This window comes from Penicilliopsis zonata, assembly GCF_001890105.1.
Source record: "Penicilliopsis zonata CBS 506.65 unplaced genomic scaffold ASPZOscaffold_12, whole genome shotgun sequence".
Taxonomy (NCBI): domain Eukaryota; kingdom Fungi; phylum Ascomycota; class Eurotiomycetes; order Eurotiales; family Aspergillaceae; genus Penicilliopsis; species Penicilliopsis zonata.
The window spans coordinates 582,146-596,821 of record NW_019208921.1 but is presented as its reverse complement, the minus strand read 5'-3'; the positions used below and the strand labels follow the sequence as shown (position 1 = coordinate 596,821).

At 53.2% G+C, this 14,676-nt stretch overlaps 3 protein-coding genes across 3 annotated transcripts; 2 read left to right on the top strand and 1 right to left on the bottom strand.

Moving 5' to 3' along the window:
- Nucleotides 1–266: 266 nt before the first annotated feature.
- On the top strand, nt 267–1,963 carry ASPZODRAFT_168135 (hypothetical protein; the record flags this gene model as incomplete). The annotated part of the gene is made up of 2 exons (XM_022726851.1): nt 267–418; nt 500–1,963. Exon 2 carries the CDS (start codon nt 536–538, stop codon nt 1,961–1,963), a length of 1,428 nt encoding a protein of 475 aa, XP_022579549.1. The 5' UTR covers nt 267–418; nt 500–535.
- On the bottom strand, nt 1,918–3,833 carry ASPZODRAFT_134468 (hypothetical protein). The gene has a single exon (XM_022723535.1). The coding sequence runs from the start codon at nt 3,749–3,751 to the stop codon at nt 2,303–2,305; it is 1,449 nt and encodes a 482-aa protein (XP_022579548.1). The 5' UTR covers nt 3,752–3,833; the 3' UTR covers nt 1,918–2,302.
- Nucleotides 3,834–4,446: 613 nt separating this feature from the next.
- ASPZODRAFT_160532 (hypothetical protein) lies at nt 4,447–14,664 on the top strand (the record flags this gene model as incomplete). Its single annotated transcript, XM_022726472.1, has 12 exons — nt 4,447–4,491; nt 4,575–4,578; nt 4,875–5,346; nt 5,410–5,718; nt 5,775–6,118; nt 6,176–6,769; nt 6,859–7,589; nt 7,662–8,096; nt 8,194–11,288; nt 11,344–11,716; nt 11,806–13,396; nt 13,466–14,664. The coding sequence occupies 12 exons, from the start codon at nt 4,447–4,449 to the stop codon at nt 14,545–14,547; spliced, it is 9,075 nt and encodes a 3,024-aa protein (XP_022579547.1). The 3' UTR covers nt 14,548–14,664.
- Nucleotides 14,665–14,676: the final 12 nt, after the last annotated feature.

Below are 14,676 nucleotides of genomic sequence, written 5' to 3'. Positions count from 1 at the left end.
GATGGTGCAGAAGATTACTGGAGATTAATAAGAATGTAGTAGATGACTAAAATTCTTACTAAAGAATTGTAAGGATGTTATTAATATTATGAATATATTGGGGTGTGTGAGGGGGTACTCGATATGCTGCCTCAGGCATTGAATTTATACCGGATGCCCTACTATTACTAAAAGGGATTAGTGGTTGTTGACTTGGGGTCCTGCCAAATTAGGCTTAGTGTCTCTGCCATCACCACTTCGCCCTGCGTCTCCTGAATAGCTTCAAACGACGGACAAATCATTAAGTCGTGTTCTACACCTGATACGGAAGTATAATTATCTTCAGAGACCAGATCCTATAGTCATGAGATGTCTTAGGATTGAAATGATGTCAGACGGCTTGGACTACTGCCTAATCTGATCCAAGGATCAAAGAGTGGTGAACGACTCATCTTGCTGTTATATTCATTGACTGTCTCCATGCTTTCATCTCACTAATATCAAGTATTCGCACTTCTAGAACTTCTAGAACGCTTTCCTCAAACACAAGCACGCAATGACAAACTCATCGCTAGGTCTTTTCGCTAGACTCCCCCCCGAGATTCGGATTCAAATCTGGAATGAATTCGTGCCCACCGGTGAGGATCGATACGGCGTGTGGTATAAAAAGGTTGAGCGATATGGCCAGAGAACCGACCTGGCGATTCTCCGGACGAATCGACAGATTTATGACGAGATAACGAGCATTATCTACCACCACACTGCTAGGCTTGAAATCAGATTCTCATGCTGCTATGCGGGAATGAAATGTCTTGCCGAGGTCCACTTCCAGCGTCGGCGGCAACAATTCGAGCCAGCAGTATGGATATTCGAAAGCTTGACGGATGCTCGAGACCGCCACTTTGACCGGTTTCCTTTCCATCGACTGAAAGAATTAGTCGTCGTCCTTTATCCGCTGAACCCGCATCCTTACCGGGTTCCTCCTGAAAACATGCTTGCCCTCTTACGGAGAATACTTGATATTGTGACCTTGTTGAGAGAAGGATCAGAAATCAAGAATTTGACTATTCGGTTTGAAAAAGAGACCGAGGGTGAAGACTGGTTTCGTCAGGGTAGGTTTAATGAAACCGTACAATCAATCGACCTTGGCCATGACGCCATGGCAATGCCCTTCTGTACCCTGCGCAATATAACCGACATCAATCTAGAGGCACACTGTCCCAAGCTGAGGAAAGAGATTGATTGGACTATGATCAATGCTGGGATAGATGCGGTCAGAGATCGGAACAATAGCATTCCCCGTGAACCCAAGGAGGAATGGGAAATACAAGACTTTGATGTCGACCGACAGGTGATGGAGAATTCTCTCTGGCTGCTGTACGAGACATGGTATCACGACAGATATCGGCGGCTATCGCCAGATGAATCTGGCGATGATTCTGGCGACGAGAGTGAGGATACAGACTCTGGAATCTCCCTGCCAGGCGCGCATCCGGTTGATATGTTCTTCGTCCCGTCGCTTGCACGTCATATCAACAGTGACTATGCCCTGGACTTGGCGAAGCAGGATCCGGAGTTTATCGTGCACCATAAATGGTCTCTTGGCATATTCTTGAGGGAGACCCTGCCGACGGACCTATGGGAGCTACAAAACTACATGCTGGAGCCGATTCGCAAGTATATTGGATGGAACGGGAGGAAAGACCCGGACTTCGTTCGGACGTTGGAGGATCTTGTCGACGGCGTCCAGCTACCAAAGCCACCGGAATACGATGAGAAAGTATATGAAACTCTCAACTCCGCCATGGTTCTCGATGCCCTCAGCTTGCTAGATGACTATCGGACATTCTTCCAGCTGAAACGAGAAAAGTTGCGCGTATGGGATGAATTTGAGATGAAACTGAGACCGGACTATTATTTTCTTCCGGAGAATCAGCAGAATTCCGTCGACTGTGTTTTGCTACCAAGATATAAGGCAGTATAAGAAATATAAATCTAACTGTTTCCTTCTTCTACTCCCTCTTCTACTTCTTCCGTAGCCTCCTCCTGCTCTCCTGTTCGTTCCTCTTCTCTTTCTACTACTTCTTCCAAGCCAAAATCGGTATGCAGATCCTCCCTAAGAATCAACTGCTTAATTGGAATAGCAAGAACCAATCCCAAAACCCCAAAAGGCACAGCCAGCCACCACACCCAGCGCAGACTACTCTCGTACAGGTCCAGCACCTCCGCTTGCAAGAGAGGAGTGTTGCGAAATTCACGCACAAGCCCGTCACTTGCCATCGCATACGCGCCGCCATTACTCAGCTCGGCCCGCAGGGCGGCACTACCCACCCGGTGTAGAAGATGTGCCACGCGCGAATTGAAGATGGTGGTAGGGACGGCTATTCCCCCAGATACAACCTAGACTGCGCATAAACGCCCACGTAGCCGTTGCGGTGGCGACGTCCGATTCCGGCAACACAGCCTGGATAGGCGGCAAGGTACTGGAGAAGACCATGCCGGACCCTACGCCGAAGAGAACCTGGAAGCCAGCCCAGTGAGATGCGGGGGAGTCGACATTTAATAGAGAGAGTAGTCCCACGCCGGCTGTGAGACAGGTGTACCCCATGAAATGGAAGATGCGGTACTTCCCCGTCACGGCGATGAGGATGCCCGTGATGACGCCGAAGGGGGCGATGGCGGCCGTGATGGGGAGACAGAGAATTCCTGATTGGGTGGGGGAGAGGCCCCGAACGGCCTGGAAGTAGACCGGCAGGAAGTAGCCGACCCAGTAGAGGAGCATGTTCTGGAGGAAGGAAATCCATAATGCGCAGAGGGCAGTGGCGCTGGAAAAGAGCCGGAGTGGGATGGAGGGTTCGGCGCAGAAGGGCGAGGCCTGATGGAGATAGAAGAGACCGAGTCCAGCGAGACCGAGGAGCAAGGGAACAAGAATACGCCATGAAGACCAGGGGTACGAGGTTCCCGCCCAGGTCAAGGACATCAGGATAGCCACGACGGCCATGGTGAGGATGATGTTTCCCGGCAGATCGATGCGGAGGATCTGTTGCCAGACTGTGGTTCCCGCCGGTCGACGAGGATGTTTGACGCGCAGGAAGAGGAGGAGAAGAAGGAGCGCGACCGCACACAGCGGCAGGTTGATATAAAACACCCACCGCCAGGAGACGTACTGGGCAAAGGCGCCGCCGAGGATGGGGCCGACGGTGGTACCCACGGCCCAGACGGAGGCCATCATGGCGACGTATTTGCCTCGTTGGCGGAGCGGGACCAGATCGCAGATGATGGTGTCGACGAGGATGTTGATCCCGCCGCCGCCGATTCCCTGGACGGTCCGCCCGGCGATGATTGCGGCGGTGTTGTTGGCTCCGCCGGCCATGCCGCTGCCCACGCCGAAGATCACCACCGCGCTGATGATGATCCAGCGGCGGCCGAAAATGTTCGCCATCTGGCCGAAGAGCGGCAACACGACGGTCGACGAGAGGATGTACGCGTTTGTGATCCACATGTAGGCGCCCGCGGCGTGGATGTCGAGCGCGATAGTCGGCAGCGCCGTCGACAGGATGGAGGTGTCGAGCGCGGCGAGAAACGTCGTGATGCACAGCGCAGGGAAAACGGCCCAGAACCGCCATGTCTTCCCGGAGGGGGTGTATCCTTGGTCCTCCTGTTCTTCCTGTTCTCCCTGTTCTTGTTCATTTTTTGAGGCGGAGACACTCTGTCCGTCCGGCGGTGCTGGGGCGACTTCCTCTATTGTAGGCGTGGTAGAGGGTTGGATCATGGTATGGCTGGTATTGAGAGGGAAATCAGAAAAGAGAAAATATCAAATATAGAATCCTGGGAATAATAGAGATGGATGACAGTGGATGACAGTAGAAGACAGTGGAAGACAGTAAGAGAAGAAAGTATTGGCGGTTTCTTTGTTTGTTCCTCTAACCCAGTCCAGCCACTCACTGCATGTCAGCAACGCGAGTCATGGTAAATTATAATCTTGTATTATATGATTTCTACTGCTTCTAGTAGTATATGTTTAGGCCAAGAATCAATTATAGCCTAATCTCATGCATTTCCAGGGTACAGCTAGGTATCAGTTCTAATTTAATCCTTGAATTATATAGTAGAATAGAATCAATCTACTACTGCAAACAGACCTAAATTGAATAACAGACAGTGAGGGCCAGATTGATTCCCATCTATGGCAAATAGCTTGTCCTTTCTTTTCCCAAATACCTCATCTTTCTATACTCTGGTGTAGAGAAAATCCCCCATACTATAGACTGTCAACTACAAGGTACTCCCATGGTATTTTCAAGGTATTCTTTCACTAGCATTTGAGCGGTCGTTTCTACCAACTGCGGATCTCCCGTCGACCCACAATTATCATCTTGCCCTGGAAATAATCAAGAAAATCGCTCATTAAGATGGGATGTCCAGCAATCAGAATAGTAGATTTAGCCACGCGGTGATTGTGATATGATGACTGCATGGGACGGTCAGATGCGAGTCATGTCGACAGACAAGGTATACTACATATACTCTATACCTTGGGTAACTACCTTGTGTCGTCTTCAACTTATAGCACAGCCATACTAAATACATAGTAGTGCAGTATGTAGTATATTGTTGTCATGCCACCACAGTTTCAGACGCAATAGATCAAATGTCTGGAGATAAATGATTACCCTATGCGAGCACCTGGTCCATACTCCAATATCCTAGCAAGATCCAGGTATATAAGCTCTATCTGATCTCTATATTCTCACTCATCTGATATAAGACTATCTCTATAGCTCCATTATCCATCACAATGAGCGAGGATGAGGGAATCGCCATCGTCGGCATGGAACAAGTCTTCTCTTACCATTCTCCCCTCCATCTCGATCATAATTAATGCAATATTCCAGCCTGTCGACTGCCTGGAGACGTGCAGGACCCCCAGTCCTTCTGGGATCTGTTGCTGAGTCAGAGACTTGCACGTGCTCCCTTCCCCCCCAACCGCTTCAACGCCGCTGCCTTTTACAATCTTCAGAAAGGACGGCCAGGCACCATCCGCTACAACCAAGGCTACTGCATCGCCAACGATCTCGGGCACTTTGACGCCGGCTTCTTCAATATCAATCCCTCCGATGTCCTCTCCCTGGATCCCCAGCAGCGCCAGCTGCTCGAGTGCTGCTTCGAGTGCCTCGAGTCCGGCGGCGTCACCCTCGACGACGTCTCTGACACCATGACCGGCGTCTATATTGGCAATTTCGCCTGTGACTACGAGACTCTGGCTTCCAAGGAGCCGGAGAGAATCGAGGGCATGGCTGTGCTGGGCATGGGTCGAACCACGATCAGTAACCGCGTCAGCTACTTGTATAACCTTCATGGACCGAGGTATTTCTCTTCTCCACCTGTTCTCTCTCTCTCTCTCTCTCTCTCTCTCTCTTGACATATAAGTGTTACAATGGATACTGCCTGCTCGTCAACTCTTTATGCCCTCCATTTCGCCGTTCAAGCCCTCCGCAACAGAGAGATCCCAGCCGCGTTTGTTGGCGGCGTTAATTTGATTCTCACCCTGGAATATCACCTGGCCATCGGACAGATTGGCGCTCTCTCCCCAACGGCCCAGTGCCACGCCTTTGATGCCTCTGCAGACGGCTACTCGCGTGGCGAAGCCATCAACGTCTTGTATCTGAAACGTGTCTCGGATGCGATTCGAGACGGCGATCCCATCCGTGCCGTCATTCGGGGATCATCGTTGACTGCGTAAGCAATCTATCTCTCATAGTACTCCTTTGTTCCACCAGCTACTAACGAACAAGGAATGGCAAGAACAATGGCATCACCCTTCCCAGTGCTCTCGCCCAGGAACTTGCTATCCGCAAGGCATATGAACACTCCGGTCCCCTGGACTATAATACCGTTGGATACCTCGAATGTCACGGCACTGGAACCCCTGCTGGAGACCCCATCGAGACCACAGCCATCGCAAATGTCTTTGGAAAACACCGAGAGTGGTTCGATCCGCTGTACATCGGATCCACCAAGCCACAGGTTGGTCACGGCGAGGCCTGCTCGGCTATCACCAGCGTCATCAAGGTGGTTTTGGCCATGGAGAACGGAATCATTCCTGGCACGATTGGCATCAAGAAACTTAATCCTGCATGTTCGTATTCTCCGACTTCTTTAAAGATTTCTTTTTTTTTTTCTCTGACAGATGCAGTGAATCTCAAAGGAGGTTCGTTGGCTGTCATCACACAGAACACTCCCTGGCCGGAAGGAAAAGCAAAGCGTGCCTCGGTCAATTCATCGGGATACGGGGGAGCCAACGGCCATGTCGTGATCGACGGGGTGGATGAGTACTTCAAATCCATCGGTTGGGCCAACCCGGCTGAAAGGACTCCCACCTTCGACCCTTATACCATCGTTCAGAAAAGGTTCTTGTTGCCTGTGACAGGACATGATGAATACTCCCTACGTCAATCCTTGGCCAATATAACCGATGTGCTGCACCGCCAGACACACGACTTCCATGAGTTGTTATACACCATGACTGCCCGCCGTACCCGCTTCTCACACCGGGCCATCATCCCCGTCGAGATGAGCCAGAAAAGGAGTCTAACGTTGGGAGAGCCAGTCATCGGTAGGGCGAGCAGCAGGACTCCTGTTGTGGCATTTGTCTTCACGGGGCAGGGTGCTCAGTGGGCAGAGATGGGCCGTCATCTGCTGGAGTCCTACCCAGTCGTGCAGCGGACCTTTCGAAAGTTGAACCTGGCTCTGTCGCGTTTGAAACAGCGGCCAACATGGTCTCTGGAAGGTATGAATTATGAACCTGCCCCCCCCCCCTCCTGCATTTAAGGTGAATTCTAGACTATGATGAGTCCTGATGTACGTTGTCGTCTCTAGAGATCTTGCTTGCCCCCGCCGAGAAAAGCAAAATTGGCGACGTTTCCTTCTCACAACCAATCTGCACTGCCATTCAAATCGCGATGATCGATTTGCTTCAGGAATGGGGCATCCGTCCGGAAGCAACTGTTGGCCATTCGTCCGGAGAATTAGCCGCAGCGTATGCGGCGAAGCTTATCACGGCCCAAGAAGCCATCATTGCTGCCTATCTGAGAGGCGTTCATGCCACGCTCACCCAAGCTCCGGGAACAATGATGGCTGTCGCTATGAGTGCTTCTGCGGCGGAGAACTTGCTCGCCGAGTATAATATCTCGACGGTAGACGCTGTTGTCGCCTGTGTCAACTCCCCGCAGAGCGTCACCCTCAGTGGCCAGTCCCATGCCATAGATGCCTTATATCGAATCCTGAAGGAGCAATCCATCCTGTGCAAGAAACTGGCCACGGGAGGGAAAGCATACCATTCTCCGAGCATGAAGGAGGTGGGATCTGGGTACAGCGAGGCTATTCTAGAAGCCACAGCCAATGAAGGTGGTCCAGTGCGTCTACTCAATGGAGACAGACCAGTAATGGTCTCGTCTGTGACTGTCAAGCGCCTTCAACCGGGAGACATCGATGGAAGCTACTGGCAAAGGAATCTTGAGAGTCCTGTCTTGTTTGATGCCGCCATGAAACATCTCCTGAGTCTCAAGTTTGGCGAGGAACGCCATGTGGACTGTTTGATTGAGATTGGAGTAAGTTTATGCTCTTTCCTGGTCCATTGTCTTCTTCTCAATCTATCTCTAATCTCATCCCACAATTTCCAGCCACATAGCGCTTTGAAAGGCCCGATCAACCAAATCATTGCCTCCCCCGAGGTCCAAGAGATCTGGAAGATGAGTCTAGGAACCGCTCCTAAGGTAACCTACGAGCACACGCTTGAACGTGGCCACAATGCCGAAGAGGATATGATGCGACTGGCCACTAGCATGTTTATCAAGGGCTATCCCATCAACCTGTTGAGAGTCAACGGACAGCGAGACTACCGACCATCTAAGATCATCATCGACCTCCCAAAGTACCCGTGGAACCATCAGACAAAACAGCCCCTGATGGTGAACCGGGCGACGCAAGATTACAAGTTTGCCACCCATCCCCGGCACGATCTCATTGGAACTCGACTGCCAGGGGGGAATCGCATGGAACCGGTCTGGAGGAATTATCTGCGGCTGGATGATGTGCCGTGGATCAAGGATCACGTCGTATGTACTAACCACATACTCCCTTCTCCTTCCCAGCTTTCCTACCATTTTTTTTTTTTTTAAAAAACTAGAAGAACGCATCTCTGATACCCTTCAGATTGGAAGTGTGATTATAGTCCCTGGAGCAGCATACCTAGCTATGGCTGTCGAAGCAGCAGCCCAGTTTGCCGAAGACACCACTCTAGGAGGTCCCCCCTTCGACTTTGAGGATGCCAAGTTTCATCTCCAGACGGTCACGATCAAGGCTGCCCTCGTCCTGCCGGCCAGTGGGACGGCCGATATCATGATTAATTTGCGGCCCAGTGAGGCGTCGGCTGCTTCGAATAGATTGGAGTTCAAGATCTGTTCCGTGGCTGAGGGCCGATGGATCGAACATGCCGAAGGGATCGTCACTTTTGAGCTGATGCATGGAGCAAAAACTGCAAAGGTCCCCTTCAACAACGAAACCGAAGAGCCCGTCTTTGAGCAGACCTTTAGCAAGGAGACCTGGTACGAGCGACTCAAGTATCGTGGATTTGACTTTGGTCCGCGGTTTCGAGTCATCGACGAGATCCAGGTGCTACTGCATGCGTCCCGGGCCCGCGCAAAGGCTCCCATCCTCCAGACCGCAGAGGCAAACACAACGGTTATTACTGGCGAGTCAAGATATGCTATCCACCCGCTGACCATCGATGCCGTCCTGCAGGGCCGGGTGGCATCTGTCTACACCAGTCGCGCGGACCAGGAGGAGGCGACGCAGATCCCCGTCTTCATCGAGGAGATGACCATCAGCCCGTCGGCATGGGCAAAGGACCAAACTGGTCTCATTGACAGCGTGGCATGGACAGAGGGCGCCCGCAGCGGCGGATCGCACTCGACGCTGACCACCCATGACGGTTTTGAAATTATTTCCGCGCGGAATGTAAAATGGCGTCAGTTTGAGAACCAGGGCAGCCAAGAGAAGATGATGAATAAGGACACGGCCCGCGAGCCGTACTACCGCATGCACTGGAAGCCGGACATTGACTTTTTGGATACGGCCGGCGCTCATGATTTGTACCACAGCGATTTCAAATCCCCTTCGGGTGCAGCATATCTGGACGAGGTACATCACATCCGCACTAGGCTCGAGACGGTGACGGTCCTGTACGTGTGCGGCGCATTGGAGATGGTGCGTCCCGAAGAGCTGTCCACCGAACCGGTATTGAAATGGACGCATGGCTTCTACAACTGGATGTGCCACGTCAAGGCTGAAGCCGCTGCCGGACGCATGGTCCTCTGTGAACCGGACGCGACGAGTTTGAATGCCCAACAGCGCGAGCAGAGGATTGCCCAGCTCCTTGCCGAGCTCTCGGCGGATTTCCCCCAGCTGGAATTCAACGCCATATTTTATCGGAACATGGTGGAGATTATGCACGGCACCGTGGCCAGCATCGACCTTGCGGTGCAGGCCGAAATTCTGGCGCGTGTCTACGCTGACGGGTCGATCCACGATGCTGCACGCAAGAACCTGGCGTCAGTGGTAGACATTCTTGCCCATAAAAATCCCACCATGCGCGTTCTGGAGGTTGGTGCCGGTACAGGCAGCTGCACCAGCGTGGCATTGGATGTGCTGAACGCGTATGATATGGAAAGTCAGCATCATCACGCGAAGCGGTACCACGATTACACCTTCACCGACATCTCGCCGGCCTTCTTTGAGAAAGCAGAAGAGCTGTTCAGCGCCTACCCGCCCATGATCTACAAGACATTCGATCTCACGCAAGATCCAGCGTCTCAGGGCTTCGAACTGGGCACGTACGATCTTATCCTAGCCTCGAATGTGATGCACGCCCCGGGAAACACTGATCGCTTGTTGCATAACTGCAGCCGCTTGCTCAAGCCGGGAGGCAGGCTGGTGATGTTGGAAATTACCCAGACGGGCAGTTTGACTCCCGTTCAGTTTGCATTTGGCACGCTGCCCAGTTTCTGGGAGTGTCTGGACGACGTGGATGCAGACCGTCCGTTTGGACCGTTTAGAACTTTATCATCCTGGGAACAACAGCTAAAGGTCTCTGGCTTCACGGGGCTTGATATGGTGTTGACTGACTTTCCGGAGCCCTTAGCCTTGGAGAGTGTCATGGTTGCCAGCACTCACTCGTCGTCGTCGAATGCAATGGCTACATCAGAAGGAAAGCAAAGTGTAATCATTGTTCATTCCCCTGATCAAGACGACTTGGCCCAGGCCGTTGAGAAAGACATCAAGGCTCAGGGCAAGCTTAAGGCCCAAGCCATCACCCACTGTTCCCTGGACTCGGTGCCAGTGATCAACAACTTCACTTTCTCCACGCACGATGACAACATTGTGTACATTGTTCTCGAGGAGGTACAGACTCCTGTGCTGATGGACATGCAGCCTGCCCAGTTTGACGGCTTGAAACGGCTCGTCTCATCTGCGTCGAGCATCCTGTGGGTAACGGGTGGAGACCTGATGGCCGGCCAGCGCCCCGCTATGGCCATGGCCCATGGCATCAATACAGTGCTCATGAACGAGCATTCTACACGCAATCTACGATTTGCTGTGCTTGACATCGACGATCCAAGTACCAGTCAGATTTCTAAGATTACTCGCGCGGTTACAGACGTCTGCAGCACCGTGGCCACCGCGGCCTCTCGGGTCACCTGTGAGACAGACTTCATGCTCAAGGACGGCGTCCTGCGAGTTTGTCGGGTGGTGCCAGACATGCAGCTCAACCAGGAGTTCACCCTCGATACTGGCGGCGAGGGACGACTAGAACAGGTGTTTCCCACCTCAGGAAACGTTCAGTTGGCCTTGGAGACACCAGGTCTGTTGGACACGGTCTACTTCCGCGAGAAGCCGACGTGTGATATGGCACTAGGCCCTGATGAGATCGAGATTGAAGTAAAGGCGGTTGGTCTGAACATGAAAGACTATGTTATCGCCATGGGAAACTTTGAAAGTGTCAAATCGAGCAACGAAAGCACAGGCATCGTCGCCCGAGTCGGGAGCAAAGTCACTCATCTCCGGCCGGGCGACAAAGTCATCTGCCTGGAGAGAGGGCACTACGATACATTCCTTCGCAGTCCGGCCCAGAAGTGTGTGAAGCTCGACGCCAATGCAGACTTGGTTGCGATGGCCACTGTCGGTATTGCCCATGGTACTGCCCTTTACGCTCTGAACTACCTGGCAAGACTCGAAGCCAACGAGACGGTGTTGATCCAAGCCGCCACGGGGGGGGCTGGGACTAGCCGCCATTCAATATGCCAGGCATATTGGTGCGGAAATCTATGCCACGGTAGGAACGCAGCGGAAAAAGGACTATCTGATCACCGAGTGCGGTATCCCCGCCGATCACATCTTTTGGTCTCGCTCACTTGGGTTCAAGGATGCCCTCCTGCAGCAGACGGGCGATCGCGGCGTTGATGTCATCCTTTCGACCATTTCTGGGCCCGGATTCCACGAGAGCTTGAAATGCCTGGCGCCCTGTGGGAGATTTATCGATGTTGGACGAGGAAATGTACTTGATAGGGGGAATATGGGATTGCACGCTTTCAATCGGAGCATTAGCTTCTTTTCCTTTGATTTGAACTCGGTCTTGGACGAGAAACCGAAAATGGCACAACAGCAAGATCACCGAACTGTGCCTTTGATTGCCTCAAATAATGCACTGCTAATATCGCACTTTTTAGGCTACTGTCAGATACAATGAACCTCCTCCGATATGGCAAGATCACGCCCATCACACTCGACAAGACCTTCCACATCACCGAGATGGAAAGCGCCCTCCGATACTTTGGCCAGGGACAGCACATTGGCAAGGTGGTGCTGACATACGGTCCCACGGCCAACAAGGTAACCCTCAAGGGTCCTCTCCAGCCGCGCGGAATCGACGGCACTGGCAGCTATCTGCTAGCGGGCTGCCACGGTGGTCTAGGCCACAGTATGGCCGACTCGCTGATTGAGCGTGGTGCGAAGAATCTCGTATTCCTGGGTCGATCTAGTGAAACAAAGCAGGAGATTGCGTCGTTCTGTAAGAGGGTGCGAAGCCAGGGAGTCAACGTGGTGACGGTCCAGGGCGATGTCTCCAAAATGGAAGATGTTGAGCGAGCAGTGACTCATGCCATCTCCATGGGCCCTCTCAGGGGAATCGTCCATGCCGCGATGGTACTACAGGATGCCTTCTTTGACCCCATGACGCTCGACCAGTTCAACATGGCAGTCCGCCCCAAAGTGCATGGAGCCCTCAACCTCCACCAGGCCAGCGTGCAGGCCGATGCTCAGCTCGACTTCTTCTTCATGACCAGCTCGGCTGTCACGTACGTGGGTCATATCTCGCAAGCGAACTACGCAGCAGCCAACGCAGTGCTAGACAATTTGGTACGCCAGCGCATTCGCTTAGGCCTGCCAGTGGCCACTGTCTCACTGGGGCCGATTAAAGGTGTGGGCACACTGAGGAATAGACCCGAGTACGCGGAGAATCTGCTGCGTTCAGGCTTGATCGAAGCCGAGGAGTCGGAGTTCATCCGTCACTTTGAGCGCTTCACAACACATCCTCAACCCGCTTCCACGCAGTTCGACCCGCTGACACAGGGCCACATCCTTACCGGGGTGGAATATTCGAAGCACGACCTCAGCATGGTTCAAGTCACACGCATTGAGCAGGACCGCCGCTCCGCCCTGCTGGTCACCACGCTCGAATCCCGCAAGGCTGCCGCGGGTGGTATGAATAGCCATGGCGACGCGGCCGCCGACGGCAGTGTGGACGACCGTCTCCTTGCCGACCTCCCCGATGATCGGGATCAAGCACTGATTGTTCTCGCTGAGGCCATTGGTCGGCGCCTGGCCAAGCTATTGTTTATCCCACCCGATGAGATTGACATTAGCCGCCCCTTCTCGCACTTTGGTCTCGATAGCATGTCCGGCAGTGAGCTCATTCACTGGCTAAGCCAGCGATTTGGTCTGGGGATGTCCTTTCTGCAACTGCTGGCGCCTTCTTGCACCCCAAAGAGTCTCGCTGTGACGGTCTTGGAAACTGTACAGAGGAAAGCCGCAAACAGCACCCAGGGAGCGGATAGTAGTACTACTGACAAGGCCCATGGCCATGACTCCAACGGGGTGAATGTAAACGGCGATGCTCCCGCAAGCAGCATCAGTCGTTCAGATTCTATAAAGACCAATGGAGCGAATCCTTTGCACCAGGCCAACGGTCGCGTGAAGCCGGAGTCTCGATTAGACCGCTTCGCCCAGAAGGTCCGAATGGCAATTGCAGATCCTAAGCCTGTGACCCACTCATATGTGTGTATGGTGATCAATCAAAAGGGTAAGATAAATAATGCGACTTTATCCAGCACAACTATACAGGCTGGTCAATTGCTAATAAGGGTTATAGGAGAACAAGTCTACACGCTCAATGAAGGCATGATGTCTCCGGAATCGCCCACTCGAGTGGACTTGAATTCTGTCTACGAGATGGCGTCCCTCTCCAAAAGTATGACCACTGTGGGTGTCATGATCTGTGTGGAGCGCGGTCAGATTTCCCTCGACGACGATGTGGCCTTCATCCTGCCGGATCTCTGCGCCCTCCCAGTCCTCGACGGAGTGGACGAAGATGGACAGTGCCGGACTAAACCGCGTACCAAGCCGATTACACTTCGCCTCCTGATGACCCACCGGGCGGGCTGCGGGTATCACGAGAGTCCGGGGTTGACAAGGTGGGCACGACAGAACGGCAAGACGAATAGCACCTTTGACAGTGACTTTGAAGTCATGAAGACGTACCCGCTTGTCTTTGAGCCAGGCGAGGGCTGGCTGTACGGATCCGGGATTGACTGGGCCGGCGAACTCGTTGCACGGATCAACCACACGACGCTGGAGGAGTTCCTGCGAACTAACCTCTGGGAACCGCTGGGGATGGCCTCTACGACTTTCCACCCGGAATTGTGTCCGGGCATGATGGACCGGATAGTACCCATGTACGAGCGGACAGACGACCAAGGGTTGACGCCACGGGAGACGCTCTCGCGCATCCCCGCCCGGCACGACTGTGGCGGGCATGGAGTCTGGTCCACGCCGGAGGACTGGGGGCGGTTCATGGGCATGATGCTTGCCGAGGGGGCGCCCGTTCTCTCTGCAGCTAGTATGGACGAGATATTTCGGCCGCAGACCACCGACGTGCCGGAGCTGCACGCTCTGCTCTCCGGGCCTCTGCGTGCCTCGCTCCTCTCCACCATCGCCATGGAGTCCAGCAACATCGAGATCGCGCTGGGAGGGCCCGTCTACATGGAGGACATTCCTGGCAAACGCTCTGCGGGGACCTTACAGTGGGCCGGCCGCCCCAACATCTTCTGGTGGATTGACCGGACAAAGGGGGTTGCAGCGACTACATTTGCGCAGGTCATCTCCCCTGCCGACACTCGCTTCGCAGCGTTGACGTCTGCCTTGGAAACGGCAGTTTATGCGGAGCTGGCATAATCCTATCTCAATGGAAGGGCGGTATTGTCGTGTAGGTAACTGATGAATGATTATTGTCTAGTAAGAAATGATGTCTATTGTTCAACGACTATCTAGTCTCAGTATTCTAAAGCATGGACTGCCAAAATA

Coding starts and splice junctions, on each gene's coding strand:
- ASPZODRAFT_134468 (XM_022723535.1), bottom strand. CDS start 3,751: ATGATCCAACCCTCTACCACGCCTACAATAGAGGAAGTCGCCCCAGCA.